This window comes from Diceros bicornis, chromosome 12 (assembly GCF_020826845.1).
Source record: "Diceros bicornis minor isolate mBicDic1 chromosome 12, mDicBic1.mat.cur, whole genome shotgun sequence".
NCBI lineage: Eukaryota > Metazoa > Chordata > Mammalia > Perissodactyla > Rhinocerotidae > Diceros > Diceros bicornis.
The window spans coordinates 54,396,598-54,417,104 of NC_080751.1; the positions used below are offsets into that span (position 1 = coordinate 54,396,598).

The window sequence follows — 20,507 nt, forward strand, 5'->3', positions numbered from 1 at the left end:
CAGCCAAGATACCCCTTAATTTCCAAGAGCGAATCTGGCCCTTGTGAATTATTCACTCAGTCATTCAGCAAACAGCCGCTGAGCCCCTACACTGTGCTGGCAGTGACTCAGAATTCAGGGCTGTGGGGGAGAGGCACATGAATAATTACCACGTGCTGTGCTCAGGGCTGTGATGGGGGCCTGTACAGAGCTGGGGGTGGGGGGGGGGTGGGCAGAGCCACCGTGACCTGGGCTAATGGTGCAGAGGAGGCCTTGTAGGAAGGAATGCTGTGAGAAACGTTCATGCTTGGGTCAGAAGGATGTCTTATTCCTGAGGGTCATGGAGATGTGTAATACTAGAGAGGGAGCCAGATTGGTGTGGCTTTGGAGGTTGTGGATGAAGAAGGCCTCTCAGGGGCCTTCCCAGGACCAGGGCTCTCTGTTCTTGGGGAAGGACTCTGTCCTCTGGACCCTGCTGACTCTGACTTGACCACCCTCTCCTCTAGCAAATGACAATAACCCTACATTTGTGAACGCCCAGCCTGGAGCACCCACACCAAACAGAGGTTCCCTCTGTCCTGGAGATGGGCCCCTGGGAGGGGTGGGGAAGCTCTGGACACACTCAAGGTGGGCCCTAGCAGCGCCTGAGTGGCCTTGAGCCTAGTCCACATAGGCTCACCCTACGCCTCATGCTCTACTCCTCCCTCCCTGGGGGACTGAAGCATGGTTGGGTTGTGAGCACATGCTCTAAGGGTAGCTGTGACCCTATACTGGGGTCACAAAAACCCTGGGGTGTCCCCTCCATTAGGCCTTGTCAGGTTAGAAAATGGGGTGATTTCGGGGCCGGCCCCGCGGCTTAGCGGTTAAGTGCGCGCGCTCTGCTACTGGCGGCCCGGGTTCGGATCCTGGGCACACACCGACGCACTGCTTCTCCGGCCATGCTGGGGCCGCGTCCCACATACAGCAACTAGAAGGATGTGCAACTATGACATACAATTGTCTACTGGGGCTTTGGGGAAAAAAGGAGGAAGATTGGCAATAGATGTTAGCTCACAGCTGGTCTTCCTCAGCAAAAAGAGGAGGATTAGCATGGATGTTAGCTCAGGGCTGATCTTCCTCACAAAATAAATAAATAAATAAATAAATAAATAAATAAGTAAGTAAGTAAGTAAGTAAATAAATAAAAAGAAAATGGGGTGGTCTCAGCACTCCTCCCACTTCTGCCCTGGGGTTTTCTAACCAATCAGAGTCACCTTCTGCTAAGAGTCCCATGGCCCTTTCGGGAACAGGGGAGAAGCTTCCATCTCACCTGAGGATCAGCCTTGGGCAGCTGACTTTATCCTCCTGGTACAGCTCCCTCAGGCTGACAATCTGTAGCACCTTTACCAGGTTTACAAACGCCCGAGGAACCTGAGCAAAGGCAAGATCAGTCCCCAAAAGGAGAGATGCTGGGCAGCTTCAGTCTCTCATCTGGGTCTGGGCCAGCTCCTCCTGCTAGATGTCAGGTCTATGGCCTTTATCTGGCTCCACCTACTCCCTTTACCCCTCCCTCCCCTCTGCTCCCCGTCAACACCTATGTGTTCAGGCTGCCAGGACCAGGACTGACAGCACAGTCAGTGCTGGTCTCCAGGGAAATGGGACCTGGCAGGGAGGTCTCAGCGGGAAGCCAGAGCCACCTCCAGGCTAGGTCTGAGGCCCAAGAAGAAGGACTCAGTTGAGCTGCTCAGAGGCTGTGTGGCCCTGCCTCCGTACCTCGGCATGGAGGATGTCCAGAGCCTTCCCAATGTTGTCTGTGAAGTTCTGCGGAGAATAGTGGGCCTGCAAGAAGAGGAAATGTCACCCAATCTCTCTGTAGACCATCGTCGCTTCCCCTCTTGGGTCCCCTCCTTTCTGTATTTCAACCAGAGTGGACAACACTGAAACACAAGTTTGCCTTTTGGGACCCAGCCTCCACATCAACCCCACGGTCCTTGGGCTTGTCATGGCTGTGACCCTCAGGAAAACACCCTTTCTTCTGCATGGAGCTTTGGAAAGCTCTGGATCCACTTCATATCAACTAAATGCAAGGCCTTAGCTAAGGCACATCACATCTCTAGGGCCCTCTAAAATGGCGTGTTGGAGCAGAGGACCTCTAAGATCTCCTGCAGCTTGAACATTCTCTGGTTCCATGGCCTGATGTAGAGCCTCAAGTGCCTGCGGACCCACAGCCCAATCAGATCACTTAAAGACGAGACTCATCCCACCCTAGACTTCACTCTGCTGGCCCCCTTTCTGCCTGACAAACATATTCGTCTTCAAGTCCCAGCTGGAAAGTCTCCTGCTCTGTGTAAACCTCTCTGATACCCCCTGCCATCCCCAATTCCCATGGCAATTCTGACTTCAGACCTCTCTTCTGTGTGCATCACTACAACCACATTGTGCTGTTTTTCTCATCATGTTATGATGAATCGTCTTGGCTTCCCTCCCCCGGCACTGTGAGTTTTTTGAGGACAGAGCTGTTTCATTCATCTGCTTAGCTCCTAGTACAGTGCCTGGCATATAATATATGCCAACAAATGATACTAGAAATAAAAAATGTTCTGTTTATCAGAAAACACTATAAACAAGTTCAATGGAAACCAACAAATAGGCAACATATCTGACAAAGTGTTAGTATACTTAATATAAGGGGTTTTTACAAATCAGTACGAAAAAGATAAAAAACTTAACAGAAAATGGCCAATACGCATAATATGGAATTTAGCAAAAGGAGAAATTCAACTGAGCATTAAACAAGGGAAATAAAAGTTTATTCCTACCTAGTAATCAAATAAATGCAAATTTTGAAAATGTGATTTTTTCATTTATCGGATTAGCAGCTATTAAAACAAATAACATACATTGCCAGTTGGAGTGTGGGGAAATAGGCATAATTAGTACAAACATTCTGGGAACAATTTGGCAATATATAAAAGTATTAAAAATGGGCAGTCACCAAAAAATAAGACGGATGGATGGATAGATACGTGTTAAGGAAATATAGCAAAATGTTAACAATGGTAAAGTCTAGGTGGTGAGTATATGGGCATTTACTACACAATTATTTCAATTTCTTAGTATGTTTGGAAATTTTCATAATAAAACATTGGGGGAAATATACATATCTCTTTGCTGAAAAACCTTATTACTTAGCATATATGCAAGGAAACAATTATGGATGTACATAAAGATGGATATTTATCCAGTGTTATTTATAATATGTGAAATTAGAAGTAATGTAAGCTAAGTATCCAATAATTGGAAACAGTTAAGTAAATTATGGCTGATCTATATTATGGGCTGCTATACTGTCATTAAGAATTATAGAAGAATAAATATTGACATGGGAATATCTTCTCAACGTATTGCTACTGAAAAAAAAAGCAGGTTACCAAACAATAATTTCAGAATGATACTATTTTTAGAAAATAATAAAGCAATTTCTCTGTATTCACAGAAAATGCTAGAGAGACATTTACCAAAATGTTAACAATGGCATTTCTGGATGTTGTAATTACAGAGAATATTTTTTCCTCTGTACTTTGATGTGTTTCCTGTGTGTAATGCTTGTAAAATACAAAAAAAAACCAAACTATTATTTTTAAAGTCAGCTGAATTGAATGTAGAAGAGGTGCAGGCCCGCTCAGCACAGGCAGAAGAGGTAGAAGTTACAAGGAGGCAGATTTGGGCTTAACATAAAGCAACTCCACAAAACAATCCGCACTTGCTCCTAACGCTAATTAAGGCTACCTTGCAAATTAAAGAACTGCCCCATTGATGGGAATGTTCAATAGCTGGATTCAGTGGAAGGGATTCCTGCGGTGGCTGGGAGACTCGTCAGTATGGCTTGTGGGGTTTCTTCCAGCTCAGAGATTCTGGGGTTCCAGGAAGACGTACCACACCCACAGGGCAGCAGCCTGGCTCTTGGGTTTCCCATCAGCCCTGAATGACTTGGCTCTGAACCTTGTCTAAGCGCCTGCATTAGCAAGTCAACTTTCCCTTACAAGCGACGGCGAGAAGGTGATGATGGTATGACGGTGGAGACGGTGAGGCAGGTCAACACTGGAGAAAAGAGCTGACTTGTAAGGATCTATGAAGATATGCCAGAATTTTCTAGATCATTGGAATGTCATCTTGGTTTCTAGAATGATATGGTCAGACTCCCTTGATAGGAAACCTAATTAGTATCAATCTCGTAATCCATCCTGCTTGTCCTGTTGAATCTCTCCGTGGAGATGAAGGCCCTCTTGGTCTCGGGGTTGATCCCAGGCCGGATCCATGCCAGACCACAAGCCCCAAGTCCCAACCCAGCTGCAGTGCTCCAGCACCAGGGGTGGAAATCCTCCCCTGGAGGGAGTCTTGAGTTAAGGGCCTGGAGACCTACCTGGTCATTGCAGAAACCACAGAGGTCATTGCTTCCTATAAACATGGTTATTATTTTCCAATCTTCCTGAAAATTTATATTCTGGAATGAAAAGTAAACAAACAAGTAAATGCCTTGCCCCAGAGTCAAGTCAAGGAAAATACAAAGTGCTGATCACTGGCAGGGATGGGTCCTCACAGACCAGAGGGCCTAGTGGACATTAATATTTTCTGTTCCTTGGTTTTGGGGTCCTGAGGTCATAGGTCACAGGTTGTAGGTGCTAAATCATTTGTTGTTTTTTCTGAAGGTGGAATCTCTGGACTTGCATGTGGCCCTGTCCTTCCCCAAAGCTGACACTCTCTGTCTCCATGGATTTCTCCTGCCCACTCTCTCTTCTGGGGGGTCTACCTCAAGTGGTCCCAGGTGGTGCCTCCCCCAGACTCACTGTGTCATTCCTCATCAGGTCCACCAGCTTCCTGGCCTGAGCAGGTAACCCCCTGTGGGCACACACAGGAAGAAGTCATGTGAAGAGCAGGGACTATGAAGCTGGGGCAGGGAGGGGTGTCTTGACATGAGTACAGCCATGTTTGGCTGCTCCATTGACCTACAGCCACCAGCACAAAAAGAAATATAAAAGCTGCTTTCTGTGTGGTGGGAACTGGCCTTTTCCCGGGAACTAGCCTTTCTCCCACGGAGAGAGTTGCAAGTTGTAACATTTCAAGGCTCTTGGAGCATCGTAGCCCGGAATGGACTGGCCATCTGTGCCGGGCTGAGACGATAACCAAAGAGAACAATGCACGTACACAACTACTGGGCTGGGACGTTAGCCAGGGGGCTCAGTGCACGTACGCCACTGATAACCATTTTGTGCATGGAAACACTAAATGCTTGCTCTGCAAACTCTGTAATTGCTTACTCTGAAAATTACTGATGGTATAAAAACTGCTGGAAACTGAGCCCTAGTGAGAGTTCCACTTGTGGAAGGGACACCTTGCCCAGGACGTGTGATCCTTGCCCAGCCGCGTCGATTGACAGGGCTCTCCCGGCAGTGGGGCGTGGATGTTGTGAGTAACTGATTTGATGTGAAGTAATTGATTTGATATGAAATAATTGATTTGATGTGTTCTCTTTTCGGTCAACCTGGTGTTTCTCTTTCCGGTTGATTTGTGTCATTTCTCTTCAGCCGATGTGGGTGTTTTCCCTTTCCAGTCGGGCTGATGTTTTTTCCCTCTTAATATTTGACCTATTCAGATCTGTTTGCAGACTATCGCCTTTACTATCCTCTATATAATAAAATATACCTTCAGTCCATTTGTTTGGAGTGGAAAGTGTCTTTTACGTCTCCGATCGAATCCCCGAACCTCTCATAACAAGGGGACTTAGCAGAGAGAGCAGGAATCAATTCTGTAACAGGAAAGTGTGACTGAAGGCCATGCCCTGTCCCAGAGCAACTTCCCCATTCAGTCTCCACTGGGGTGTGGTGTCGTGGCTGCTTTGGGAAGGCGGAGCGCTCCACATGTGATGGCGTGACTGTCAGTGAGATTGTTTTCTGTTCGGTATATTGGATCAAATACTTTTCTCTCTCTTCCAAACCAGGCTCACTCAGGGCAAACAGAAGGCTGCATGTGAGTGTTTCATGTCATGCATGGCTCCACATGAGCCTGTTTCTGCAGGTGCCATGATCGCAGCCTCCAGGGTGCCCTCCCTCTCAAGGGGACATGGCCAAGTCAGACACACCTGGGTTTGACATTTAGTTGCCTCTTGTTAACTGTGGGAATGTGACTTAAATTCTCAGTCCAAAAACACTGCAAATGGGGAGATAAACACCCCTAGCTTCAAGGGTCAGTGGGAGCAGTAAATGAGATGGGCAAAGCAGCCCTGTGTAGTAAGAGCCACTACTGGAGCCAGACAGCAGGGGTTTAATTCTGGTTCCACCACTGATCAGCACTGAGCCCTTAGCAAAGTACCTAACCTTGCAAACCCTCAGTTTTTTCCTTTGTAAGATGGGGATGATAAACATATCTTCTTCATAGAGTTGTTGGGTAGATTAAACAAGGTACCCACAAAAAACTTAGAACAGCACCCGGCATATGGTAAGCATCCAATTAGAAATAATCCATTGAATTATTTCTACCATCCTCACCACCACCACCATCATCAATAAAGTGCCTAGCACAGTGCCTAGCAGGAAACATTAGTTGTCATTCTCTTAACTATCAGCCCAACTGACCTGGTCTTAGTCATAGTAGACTAGGTATCAGATAACCTGGGTGGGGACTTTAGGTAAGCCACTTAGCCTCTTTGAGCCTCAGTTTCCTCGTCTATAAATCTGAAGTTATCAGCTGCTCTTTCTATGGACCAGAGTTTCAGGATGATTACTCAACCTCTCTGAGCCTCAATATTATCATTAAGAAAATATGGGTATCTGACCCTCTGCTCTGTCCATCTCACAGCTATTGTATGGAATACACAAAGGATAGTTTGTAACTGTACACTGCTGTACATGTCTGAGGGGTTGTTATTGGACTTGGAATAAAGCCTGCAGGGCACGAGGAAGACAGACCACGTGGTTGAGTTGAGGCATTTGTTCAGACGACTTCGCCTCTTTGTGCTACAGTTTTTTCATCTGTAAAATCAGAATATTAATCCCTAACTCTTCCCTACAACCCTACAGGATGTGCTTAGACCAATGGACGACATGCAGGAAAGGGGCCCTCAGGGAGAGCAGGGAAGAAGTCCAGGGTCACATGGATCACACTCCATGTTGGTTACTTGGTTATGCTCTCCTTGGATGCCCTCCTGACCTAGTCATGCTTAGAGCTGCCTCTCCTCTTATACCACCAGCTGACATGCTTGGAAAAAAGCAAAATTATGATAATATTAAAGCTAGAAAAAAATTGTAAGCAATCAATTAGTAGCCTTTCACCCCTCCCCCACCAAAAGGAAAATGAAGCCACAGAATTCATTATAAAACCTGTTAGGTTTTGTATGATCTCTGCTTTGGATAAGTTGTCACCTTTCCTGTTGTGAATAAATGAGAAAGTTACTCGGGCGGCTTGTAGCCTCAGGATGGTGTTGAGAGCTAGAAAAATGATGTCAGGGAATCTGGAACCAGAACAGAGGAATCCCTAGAAGCTACAAGGTAAAGTGAGGTTTGTTTTTCTGGAAGAAAAATAGATTAAGAAACAGAAAAGGTCTTTCCATTTATTTTTCCTAGATTGGGCATGGCATTCACCTGTTCTCTGACCGGTCAGCAGACCCACAGAAGCACTGTAGTCTCCGGGATAGTGGAGAGAAATGGGACTATAGGACCCAGGAAAGCCGACTCTGCTCTCAGGGACCTGCCACTTAGTGCCCATGGACTGCAACATGGTGGTCCCTGCAGCCCTGCTGCACTGCTGCTGGGACCACCATCCTGACCCGACGTGTGTTCTCTATTTACGGCTCACCAGAACTTTCGCATTCAGCATGGCATTGAGCATCACAAGCCCCCTGGGGGAGAGGTTTGCAGCCAGCCCCATCTCTTAGGTGAGGCTAAGATGAGGCCTGGGGACCAAGACTCAGGCTCAGCGCTTCCCCTCCCAGGACCAATGCTCTCCCCATGACACAGGAAGAATGCAAAGTCTAGAGCCTGAAAAGCGTGTCTGAGGAAGGGAAGGAAAGGAGGACACGAAAGATAGAGCATTAACAAACACAGTGATAAGAACTGGGACTCAGAGTGAGCACTCTGACGGCCACTGTCCTATGTGGACATGAGAGTCATAGACAAAGCAGGGTAATTTGCTCAAAACATATCCCTGGCATCACAATCAATTGTGACCAGTCCCTGGGGTAGGGTTGGGGTAGGGCTAGCAGGTTGCTCTGTCCCACAGCAAGGGACACCCCCAAGAGAGCCCACCCTGTCCAGCTCTGACCTTCAGACCTCTCCCCAGACTCCCCCAGCCTTCAGCCATACATCCCAGTCTGGGCCAAGCCTTCCCCCCAGGTCCCCAGAGGCCCTGTGCCGTTCACTCCCAAGGCTCCCCTGCTCACTCAGCGTGGGCTCCTGCCACGGCCTGGTTTAGGAAGGCTCCAGGACTGTTTTCACTCCCGGTGCCAACAGAGAAGCCCGTCAGGGAAGGGTTGAATTCCCGGAGGATGTCTGGAAATACAAGGAAGAGATGTGCTTAGTAACTACCCCAAAGCAATCTTCAAGCTCCTTTGATGAGCACCAGTGGGCACTGGGGACAAAGTAAAGCCCCTACCCCAAAGCCCTTCCCCTTACTGTTCACTCGGCACAGAAAGACAATGTCCAGTAGGCTGATGCTTAACCACCTGGGCAGCACACACAGGTGCTTAAAGAATTATTGTTGAATAAATGTGAGTCTGGGTTAAGTGCTTCTCTCATGCATTTTCTTTTTTTTCCTCCTAAATATACAATAGCTTTATTGAGATACAATTCACATACCATAAAATTCACCAATTTAAAGTGTACAGTTTGGTAGCTTTTAGTGTATTCATACAGTTGTGCAACCAACTTTAGAACGTTTTCATCACTCTAAAAAGAAACCCTGAACCCATTAGCAGTCACTCCCCATTCTCTCCAACCCCATGGCAACCACTAATCTACTTCCTGTCTCTATAGATTAGCTTATTCTGGACATTTCCTATAAATGGAGTGATACAATTCAATATGTCTTTTGTGACTGGCTTCTTTCACTTAGCATAATGTTTTCAATGTTCACCCATGCTGTAGCATACAGGAGTACCTCATTCCTTTCTATTGCTGAATAATAGTCCATTGTCTGGATAGACCATATTTTATTTATCCATTCATCAGTTGAAGGACATTTAGATTGTTCCCACTTTTTTGGCTATTATGAATAACGCTGCTATGAACATTTATCAAGTTTTTGTGTGGATTTCTCTTGGGGATATACCTAGGAGTAGAACTGCTGGATCATATGGTAACTGTTTAACCTTTGGAGGAACTTACAGACCTTTTTCCAAAGCAGCTGTACCATTTTATGTTCCTATCAGCAGTGCATGAGGGTTTCAGTTTCTCCACATTCTCTTAACACTTGTTATTATCTGTCGTCTTTTTATCAGAATCATTCTAATGGATGTGAAATGGTATCCCATTGTGGTTTGATTTGCATTGATGGTTACTGATGTCGAGCATCTTTTCATGTGCTTATTAGCCATTTGTATATCTTCTTTGGAGAAATGCCTATTCAGATCCTTTGCCCATTTTTATTTGGTTTGTTTGTCTTATTATTGAGTTGTACAAGTTCTACCAGTGTCTGGATACAAGTTTCTCATCAGATATACGATTTGCAAATATTTTCTCCCACTCTATGGATTCTCTTCTTTCTTGATGGTATCCTTTGAAGCTCAACAATGTTTAATTTTGTAAAATGTATTTTTTCTTTTCTCACTTGTGCTTTTGGTGTCACATCTAAGAAGGCTTTGTTTAACCCAAGGTCATGAAGATTTGCTCCTATATTTTCCTCTAAGGGTGAGTTTTAGCTCTTAAATTTAGGTCTATGATCTATTTTGAGTTAATTTTTGTATATGGTATGAGGTAGCAGTCCAACTTTATTCTTTTGCATGTGGCTATCCAGTTGTCCTAGCATGATTTATTGAAAAGACTATTCTTTCCCCATTGAATGGTCTTGGTACTGTGAGAGATCAAGATTTGGCCACCCTGAAATATATCTCTTTACCTTGATTGTTTTCTCTGAGGGACATTTGACCTCTCCCACTAACTGCCTAAAGAATTTGACATGGTGGCTCCTTCCTGGAACAGATCTTCTATCATGATGGCTGTAATGATCATGTAAAATAGATGTTACAATGGGAGGGGCACCAAGCCCCTTTTATCAAAAAACTCTATCTCTCCCTGACCACATTATCTATAGATGACCCCAAAAAGAATTGTCCTCCTGCCTTCTGAAGTCCCAGGCCACTACCCACCCCCAACACGCTCCTCGCCTTTAGCTGCAATACTTAAGCAAGCAGCTTAGACAGAGGGACGAGTTGCTCATTTCTGAGTTTCTCCCATGTATACATGTTATTAAACTTGGTATTATTTTCTCCTGCTAACCTGTCTTGTTAATTATTTGGCCAGCCATAAAAACCTTAAGGAAAAGGGCAGAGGGAGATTCTCCCTCTTCGCCCGACAGTACCCATGTTGAAAATGAGTTAACCATAAATATGAGAGTCTATTTGTAGACTCTCAATTCTATTTCATTAATCTATATGGCTATCCTTACAACAGTAACACTATCTTGATTACTGCAGCTTTATAGTAAGTTTTGAAATCGGGGAGTGTGAGTCCCCTGAATTTGTTCTTTTTCAAGATTGTTTGGCTATTCTGAGTCCCTTGAATTTCCATATGAATTTTAGAGTCAGCTTACCAATTTCCACAAAGCAGCCAGTTAGAATTTTGATACAGATTACATTGAATCATAGATTAATTTGGGGGGATATTGCCATCTTAACAATTTTAAATCTTCTGATCCATGAACATGGGATGTCTTTCCATTTATTTAGCTCTTCCTAAATTTATTTCAACAATGTTTTGTGATCTTAAAAACACAAAAGATGCATTTATTTTGTTAAATTTATTCCTAAGCAATTTTTTTGATGCTATCCTACGTGGAATTGTTTTTTTAATTTCATTTTTAGGTTGTTAATTGCTAGTGTATAGAAATACAATTGATTTTTGTATATTGATTTTGTACTCTGCAATGTTGTTGAACTTATTTATTGTAATAATTTTTAGTGGGTTCCTTTGGATTTTCCATATATAAAGTCATGTCTTCTACGAATAGAGATAATTTTACTCCTTCATTCCCAATCTTGATGCCTTTTCTTTCATTTTCTTGCCCACCTGCCCCAACTAGAACCTCCAGTATAATGTTGAATAAAAGTAGCAAGAGATCCATCCTGATCTCAGAGGAAAATATTCTGCTTTTCCCTATTAAGTCTGATGTTAGCTGTGGGCTTTTAGTAGATGCCCTTTATCAGAATGAGGAAGTTTCCTTCTATTCTTAGTTTGCCGAGTGTTTTTTATCATGAAGTGGTGTTAGATTTTGTAAAATGCTTTTTCTAGTCTATTGAGATGATCAGGTAGTATTTGTCCTTTATTGTATTGATATAATGTGTTAACTGATCTTTGGATTTTAAAATAACCTTGCATTCCTGGGATAAATCCCACTTGGTCATAGAGTATAATCCTTCGTATATGTTGCTGGATGCAGTTTGCTAGTATTTTGTTGAGGATTTCTGTGTCTATATTCAAAAGAGATACTGGTCTGTAGTTCTCTTTCCTTGTGGTATGTTTGTCTTATTTTAGTATCAGGATAATACTGACCTCATAGAATGAGTTGGGAAGTATTCCTTCCTCTTCTATTTTTGGGAGAACGTTGTGAAGAAGTGATAATAAGCTTTCTTTGAATGTTTGATAGAATTCACCAGTGAAACCAGAAAGCCTGGACTTTTTTTTTTGCTGGGAAGTTTTAAAATTACTAATTCAATCTCTTTGCTTGTTACAAATCTATTCAGATTTTCTATTTCTTCTTGAATCTGGTTCAGTGATTTGTGTCTTTCTAGGATTTTTTCCATTTCATCTAAGTTATCTAATTTATTGGTATACAACTGTTCATAGTATTCTCTTATAATACTTTTTATTTCTTTAGTAATGTCTCCTCTTTCATTCTTGATTTTGAGGCTCTCTTCCCCCCATCCCTTGGTCAGTCTAGTTAAAGCCTTGTCAATTTTGTTGATCTTTTCAATCTCATGCATTCTGATGCCTTTACCACACTGGATCTACACTTGACTTTTCACTTTATTATCTTCACAACTCGGCTGAGAACAGGGTCTGTACATACCCCAGAGCCTCCCATGTGCACAATAAATGTTTATGGATTGAAATAAGAATAACCCAAAGTTCAGAAAGGTTAGGAGAATGGTTAAAAGTCATATAGTTGGTGAGAATAGAACCCCAGGCTAGAACTTTGGTCTCTCACCCCCAACACAGGGCACTTTCCCCTGTCCCAGAATCCACGAGGATGTGGGAAAGGAACTGGCTAGGTAGCAGCCAGGACGTTAGGGACCCATACCACCCAGCAGAGTGCTCTCTAGAACCTGCTGCATGGTCTACACAACACAGGTGGATTGAACTCATTCCTTGTGGCTTTGGGGACATTGTATTAATGGACGGAAATTACTCTGATTTCTACACAAGAGAAGGAAGAACTGTGAAATCACTACGGCTATCTGAAATTGGAATGGATAGTCCTAGGAGGTAGTAGGTTCCCCATTACTGGAAGAATCCAACACAGGCTAGCTAGCTACTTATGAGGAATGTCATAGAGAGGCACTACACATTAGATAGGGCAAGAACTCGCTGATGCATGCAGTTATTTCTGCCAGGAATGTTCCATCCTCTTTCCTCACCTGATCAATTCTAGTTCTTAGAGCCCCTTTTCAGAAGGCAAGATTAGTAGCCTTATTTATCTTCCCCTAAGCTTTGTACATGGCTATAATTATTATTGGTACATGTGTCTGTCTTTAGGGAAACACGTCCCCAAAGAGACTTTGGTGATGTTATCAGGGCAAGGATCTCGCCTAATTCTCCTATTTCCCGGGCACCCAGCACTGGAGTATTGCCTGGATTAAACTAAATGCGGAGTTTTGCACTGAGATTCTGTTCTGACCCTATGTTCTTGTAAGTTTCCTAACACATTTCCATGTAGTTATTTTCCCCTGGATTAACCAGCCCCTACAATCAAACTGACTTCACATCTCGAGTAAGGAAGTTTCCATTACTGGGCATCACACACAATGAAGTATGTCAGGGGAGTCCGCTGGAGGGCTAACATTGTCTCAATGCTTTATAAATCCCTTTGGTGAAAGATCTTGAGCTGGATGATTTCCAATCATCTTATAAATGATAATAGCATGGAAATCAGAGAGCCCAGCAAGCTGTTGTATATGCCCGGCCAGCCCACACCCAAGTCAATCACACTCACAAAAGCAACCCAAACCATCTCCTAGCGTTAGGCGAGCTTATTTAGAGCTCTTGTGTGTAGACCTAGAAATAAAGAAGATGGAGTACTTGTGCCACAGAACTGTACCTACTTCAATTCAACAGGATTTGCAAATAGCCAAAACAGCTATTTGAAGCCCAACCAGCTCTGCCTAGGTGGAGATTAAGCCGTCTCTATCATGAAGTCTTGGTGAGTTAAAGCTCAAATAATTTCTTAGCTCCTAAAGATATATTACAAAGGGATAATTATAAGAAAAGTAAATGAGAATGGGACCAATTACATTCCTCTCGGGCAAAATGATCAGCCAGAAGATTTTAAGGAAAAAGAATGCAATCATAACATTTATTGCATGTGTATGTTAAGAACAAGCACTGTGATGTGTATGCACTAAGGGGAATAAAGAGATGAATAAGACAAGACCCTTCAGAGAATGTAGACAGGCTTTAAAAAATCATTCCAAGCAGGTACGTTGGCAAGGTAATTGAAGGAAAACCTCGGGCCCCAAATATGGCTGTCTTTGCACAGCCTGAACAAGGTAACTTCATCTCTTACTGCTGCAAGCAGCGTTTCCTAAAGCGACACACAGGAATTCAACGTCTTTGCATGCAGTGGTGCCTAATGCAGCCCAAGCCTAGATCAATGTCTCCCAGAATATGCTCTGCTGAGAACAACAGGCAAAGCAGAGATGGGTGTCTTTTCCTTCTTTCTTGAACCGTGTCTTAATAATGACTTGCACTAAGATTTGTCCTGAGCTCTCCTTTCCTTTCTTACTCTCTTCCTTCCTTGGACTAATACAATTTATCTTAAAAACAAAAAAGAAAAAAATTCTCCAAGGCTTTAATTTTTATCAAGAAGCCAAGCAGGACGACCGCCTGGGGGAAGCAGCGCCCCCTGCCCAATGCGGCGTCTCCTGTCACCTGGTTCCCTGCCGAGACCGCTACCGCCGCCAGGGGGCGCTGCAGAAACGCGCAGCGTGGCCAGAGCCCTCCCTCACCCCCAGGGGAGCGCGTACTCACTTGGCAGAGTGGTGACGCTGCTGAGGTTCTGGTCGCCGCCGCCGCTGTGTTGTGGGAACAAAAAGAAAATGAAGGTTGAAAATGCCAGCGACGGCAAAACAGCTCAGACACCACCAAGACAGACCTTTGTCCTTCTTAGAAACACCCTTGGGACTTGGAGCTCGCCCTCTCGTCATTGCTTCAGTAGAAAAATTGAAAAACAAACCAGAATACAGCAACTCCTCTCCCCTCGCCCCACAAACGGGAACCTCCAAACAAGAAGCTGATTTAAAGGGTCATGGCTGACTTTGTTGATGTTTAACTTGGAGCCTTGACATGGGGGCAGGGGAACTAAGTGGGCCCCTTCACCCCTGTCTTCTAAAGGGCAAGGGACCCCTCCTCAGATGCAGAGCCCAGCGTTGCCCCACTAGCCACTGCAACAACGCCGTGTTATCATCACTGAAAACAGTAAAGACCTTTGCCCCCATCCTTCTCTTCCTGTTGGGTTGGAAAAACCTGTTTTTTAAAGGGTGTTTTCTAGAGAACAACTCATCTTCCACGCCACTTCTAAAATTCCAAGGAAATCAAAGTTGGATGGGTTTCTAGGCATGAAAACATGCAACATTCCAGAGTTTATTGGATTCCCTCTCCTTCCATATCCCCTCGTTCTCTGCCAAGTATGTCTGGGAACATTTAGAAGGTTCTCAAAATGTTTGGAGTTTAACTCTGTGCAGCATCAGGAGGGACGATGCCAGGGATTCAACACTCGAGTTCCAGCGGGTGCCAGAGATGCCAGTTTCTAGGCTGAGGAGACACCAAACCTGCCCTCTCCTGCCTGGCATGAGCCAGGTCTCACAGCACAGACGTGAAGCAGAGGCCGGCACACTGCAGCTTGTGGCAGCCTGGATTTGATTACAGAGCAGGAGCGAGCCTGCACAAAGCGATAGACGATGGGAGAATGCGCTGGATTAGGGGTCAGGAACCATCTGCTCTACTTATTCTTTACCATCTGGCTATGTGACCTTGGACAGGTTACTTGCCCTCTCTGAGCCTTGCTTCCTCATCTGTAAAACGAAGGCCCTTTAATAATGATGCCAGCTACCATTAATCCTACTTTGTGTCAGGCACTGTGCTGGATGCTTCAAGTCTCTCCAATCTTCACGGCAGTGCTCAGGCAGTATTATTATCCCTGAATTAAAGATGAGGAGATAAGCTCAGAGAGGTTAAGTAGCTTGCCCAAGGTCACACAGAGCTGGGCAGCTAGGGTTCAGACACATCTCTGGTTCCAAAGGGCATTGCCTCCTTCTGCGGTTACTTCCTAGAGGGAGAAATGGAAGCTAGAGATGCTTTTCCAACCCAAATGTTTATGTAGTTTCTGCCCCAAACTCCTCCTACTCAGGTTCCTGTCCCTGTTTAGGGGAATGTAGTGGTTTGGGGAAGCTGATAAATACCTTCCTCAATTAAACCTAGAAGTTTCTCATGGAACAGCCATAGGCGGCTCATCCCTCTGCCAGAGGAGTTGTTTTCTATGATGCTCAGGGGTCCTCCCTTACCCTGCACTGAAGGGATCTTCAGGGCTTCCCACACCCTCACTCACCTCCAGGACAGACCTCGATACTGAGTCACGACGTCCAGCACGTCCCCAGGACTGGACCCAGCCCCATTAGCTGCCTGAGAGGGAACAACAAGGGGTGAGTTTCCCTGCCCACGGGCCAGGAGGCCCATGCTCTGGTCCTGGCTGGGAAGGCCTGGGAACTCTCTGGAATCTGGAGTCTAGATGGCCCCCCATCCCCATGTGCATCCTGCCTTTTCAGAGGTGCGTGTGTGCTCCTGCTGGGAATCCTGGAGCGTTCACAGCTCGGCCTCACCCTAAGAAACCTGCCCCGACTGAGACCGAGTGACACGGGGCTAGCCAAGGGCTCTGAAAACTAGACTGCAGGGTCCATCTTTCAAAAGGACACATTTCAGGGTCCTGTTTTCCTCATTGTTTTTAAGTTGTGAAATCTATCATAAAAGAAGCATAGCGTAATCCTTTTATATCAATATATCTCACCTATGAACAATTTAAAAAATAGTAATAAAATGAAATGCCATGTACCTGCCCCTCAGTTAAAGAAAGAGCAGGGTCTTTTAAAACCACCATCCAGACACACTCGGCAGGGGCATGTCCCTCGCCTAAAGCCTGTTATTTCTGAGCAGGGCCATTCCGAAGGTCATACTGAAGGCTGGCCACCCAGACAGCGTTGGGGGGTGGGCTGGCCTCCAGGAAAGAAGTCCAGGGTGTGAGCCCTGCTCTCTGGTGCCCAGTTCCTCTGCCACCTGCCGGGTATGTCACACTCAAAGTGCTGCCTCCCCAGGAAGTCCTGAACAGCTGTGCTGATTCTGATGACGCCTTATCCAGAGAGCATCATGGAGACAGGGGGCTCGGGGAGGTGAGATAGGGCCACAGCCGGCAGGGAGTGGTTGGGATAAGCAGTGCTGAGGACCAGCCTGCCTGTCCTTCCTGGAAGGTTAGGAGCAGTAGGGCCTTCAGGGTGAAGAGTCGTTGAGGGGTCATGGGGCTACAGCACAAGGACAGAATTCCAGACTAGAGTCAGGACCCATGAGCTCTGGTCCTGGTCCAGCACCTGCAAGCTGCGTGGCCGTGGGCACTCACTTCGCCTCACCCAGCTACACCTTCTTTATTGGTTAAGTTTAAAGAGAGTCATACATCCCAGGATCTTGTTGAGGATATTGAATGAGCTAATATCCATGTGAATAGGCCACAGACATGAAAAGGATCAGCTAGTCTTTAGGGAAGGTGCAACTGGAGGCCCTGAATTCTACTGGCCCAGAGAACAGCAGCTGACTCATCTGTAATGAGCCGCTATTGAATGGAGGTTTGTGTCTGGGAACCTCTGGGACCCTCCACCCAGGCTCTCTAAGGGCCCGATTTTGCTTTTCACGGATAGCTCTTTGCAGGGCCTGAGGTGTCACCGTGGAGCAGCTGCAGAGACGGGCTGAGATCATTTTTAGTACGTCCGTCTCTTCCACTGACCCCTGTTTTCTCACCCCACCCCCACCTCCATTAGCACTTGTTCTGTTTCATCACCTCTTCACCCTCCCTTCACTTTCCTACACAGACGAAACAAAGTAGCGGATCTGTGAAGGAGCCCTCCACCGTGGGCGGGTGGGAAACCTCGTCCGGTGCCACCCACCACTGACAGGTGGTGTAATTTGGGCTGGGTCACTTCCATCACAGATGTTCCCTCTGGGGTTCCCCCACTTCTGGCTCTCTCCTTCATTCGGGCATTGGGAGAGGAATGAGGAGGTTAGAATGGAGGTGATGGGCAAGGAATGCAGGATTCCAGGGTGGGCAGAGGGTGGAGAAGGACTGGAGATCAGGACTGGAGATGGCAGCCTTTAACAGCTAGGAGTGAGATTTTCTCTTGCCAGGTTCTCATATGAATCATGATCTTCCCCTCTCCTGCCCTTTCCTTCTAGAGTCAGATAACTCACCGTGAGAGAGTCGCCCATCGCTCCGATTACCTTGATGTCAGCCGGCTTCAGCCTGTGAACTGAGAATGCAAGCAGGAGTGAATGGAAGATTGGGGTTCCTAGCTCCTCTGAAAATAATGAAGATCTTCCAGAAAAACTGAAAGTTAGTTTTTAATAGCGATTCAGCTGAGACAAAGATATAAAGAGCCTGTCCTTGTCATAAGGCTTAGCCATAGCTGCCATGGAGCCTGACTGCGGGGCTCCTCTTTGAGGTGCCTGGACGCAGGGTTAGGGACCTGGAAGGTAGACCAGCTTTCAGAGGGGAGTCTGCTGGGGTTTGATGAAATCTGATGCCACAGTGAGCAGTTACCCTCAGGGCATGAAATAGCCCCTGGCAATGTGATTTGGGAGTAAGGAAGGAATTGTGGTGGAGATGCAACCAATACTTAATCTATTCTAGGATCTGTTGATTTTTGGGATAAAATATGACATCATCCTATTAAAAAAAATCAGCTCAGTTTTTCTAAAGTGAAAAGGGAAATGCTTTCATACCACTATTTTTTTTAAATCAAGGTCAAATTCACATAACATAAAACTAACCATTTTAAAGTCAACAATTCAGTGGCATTTAGTACATTCTCGATGTTATGTAACCATGACCTCTATCTGGTTCCAAAACATTTCCATTACCTGCAAAGGAGACCCGTACCCATTAGGCAGTCACTCCCCACTCCCCGTAGCCCCTCACAACCACTAATCTGCTTTCTGTCTATGGATTTACCTATTCTGGATATTTCATGTAAATGGAATCATACAGTATGTGACCTATCATGTCTGGCTTCTTCCACTTAGCATAATGTTTTCAAGGTTCACCCATGTTGTAGCATGTGCGAGTACTTCATTCCTTTTTATGGCTGAATAATATTCTATTATATGGATATACCACATTTTGTTTATCCATTCATCTGTTGGTAGACATGTGGGTTGTTTCCATCTTTTGGCTATTGTGAATAGTGCTATGAACATTCATGTACAAGTATTTATTTGAATACCTGTTTTCAGTTATTTTGGGTACATACTGAGGAGTGGAATTGGTGGGCCATATGGTAATCCTATGTTTAGCTTTTTGAGGAACCATCAAACTGTTCTCCACAGCCTCACTCTATTTTTCATCCCTTGAATTTAAGCACATACTATAACGTAGCTGAGCAGCTATTTACTTTTGTGACAAACATATCGACCACTAAGCAGTGACTGGATGCTCTGGGGACGACACAGTGATCAGAAATGGAGAATGTCCTCAAGAAGCTCACAGGCTGAGGAGGAAATGAGAAACATCCATGGTTATAATAATTTATAGGTTGATGAACACTATGAGAGCTATAAAGTGATATGAAACTCTGCAGCTGGAGGGATGATTTACCTCTGGGGTGTGGGGGGGACGGTTCAGAGCAGGTTTCATGGAGAAGGTGGTGTTTGAACTCAGGATATGATGAGATAAGGTTGAGGGAGAGAGAGGTAGGGTGATGGAGAGAAAAGCATAAAGGACGGATACAGTCTGGTAAAGCATGTGAGGTCTGTAAAGAATGGCTAGTCATACAGTTTGGCTTAAGTGAAGGGTATATGAAGGAGACTAAATAACATTGGTAAGGTAGATTGGGACCACAGGCCTTTTATGCTTGGCTAACAAGTGAGGAGATTAACATGAATATTGCTATACATATATTTAATAACTTGCATACATATACTTGTATGGTATCAATCCACCCCTTTACCTTATACACATATGAACATGAATCCAAGTGCATTTGGTGGACCACACCTAAAATTCCTTATGCCATATATAGCTCTGTCCCCTCAAATCACAAGCGCACCTCCCACTCCCCTAGAGTACTTTACTCCCATAGTTACCCTGACTGACATAGCTCCATCTTTCCTCAGATGTCCCTTCCATTGTCTCTAGTGGTGCAATGCTGAACTAAATTTTCAAATAGCTTTCATGCCTTAGAAGAAGTCTAGTATAGCATTTGTGCCAGGAGTGACTCACCTCCGGAGGGAAGAAGCCCATCATTTCAGTGGGCCATTGCTTACGATGGATAAACTGAAACTTGTCTGCAAGGAGGTTTTCTTTTTTTTTTCTTGAGGAAGACTGGCCCTGGGCTAACATCCGTGCCCATCTTCCTCTACTTTACATGGCTTAACAAGCGGTGCATGGGTGCGCACCCAGGATCCGAACCTGTGAACCCCTGGCCATGGCAGCGGAGCGCGTGCACTTAACTGCTGTGCCACCGGGCGACCCCAAGGAGGCTTTCTGGACAGCCTTTCTTTGTCAAGTCACTCATAAAACATGCAGTGAAACACAGAGAACAAGATGCTTTCAACACAGCTGGACTACATTTAGCCCATTGTGCCCATCAACACCAAATCGTGGGTGTATAATTATACCTGCGTAGGAAGCTGTATTGACACTCAGTGGACACACTGTTCAAAGGGACCTGGAGATCCAGGTCTTGTCACCTTCCGTGGAGACATCTTGTCTACCTGACTTCCATGCTACCTGCAGATGGGGAACTGCCACCCCCACTGAGGATTTGCTCTCATTAGAAAAGTAAAAGTCCCTGATTTTTCCTATGACAGCAT

General features: G+C 45.2%; 1 protein-coding gene across 1 annotated transcript in view; it reads right to left on the reverse strand.

Moving 5' to 3' along the window:
- Nucleotides 1-20,507, reverse strand: part of PLB1 (phospholipase B1) — a 118,080-nt gene that overhangs the window by 52,761 nt on the left and 44,812 nt on the right. The window contains exons 16-23 of the mRNA XM_058550707.1: nt 17,889-17,947; nt 15,988-16,061; nt 14,412-14,455; nt 8,393-8,501; nt 4,806-4,857; nt 4,382-4,462; nt 1,732-1,797; nt 1,289-1,389 (exon numbers count right to left, since the gene is read on the reverse strand). Of these exons, the coding sequence (XP_058406690.1) occupies nt 1,289-1,389; nt 1,732-1,797; nt 4,382-4,462; nt 4,806-4,857; nt 8,393-8,501; nt 14,412-14,455; nt 15,988-16,061; nt 17,889-17,947 (586 nt within the window). The remainder of the gene's footprint in view (nt 1-1,288; nt 1,390-1,731; nt 1,798-4,381; nt 4,463-4,805; nt 4,858-8,392; nt 8,502-14,411; nt 14,456-15,987; nt 16,062-17,888; nt 17,948-20,507) is intronic.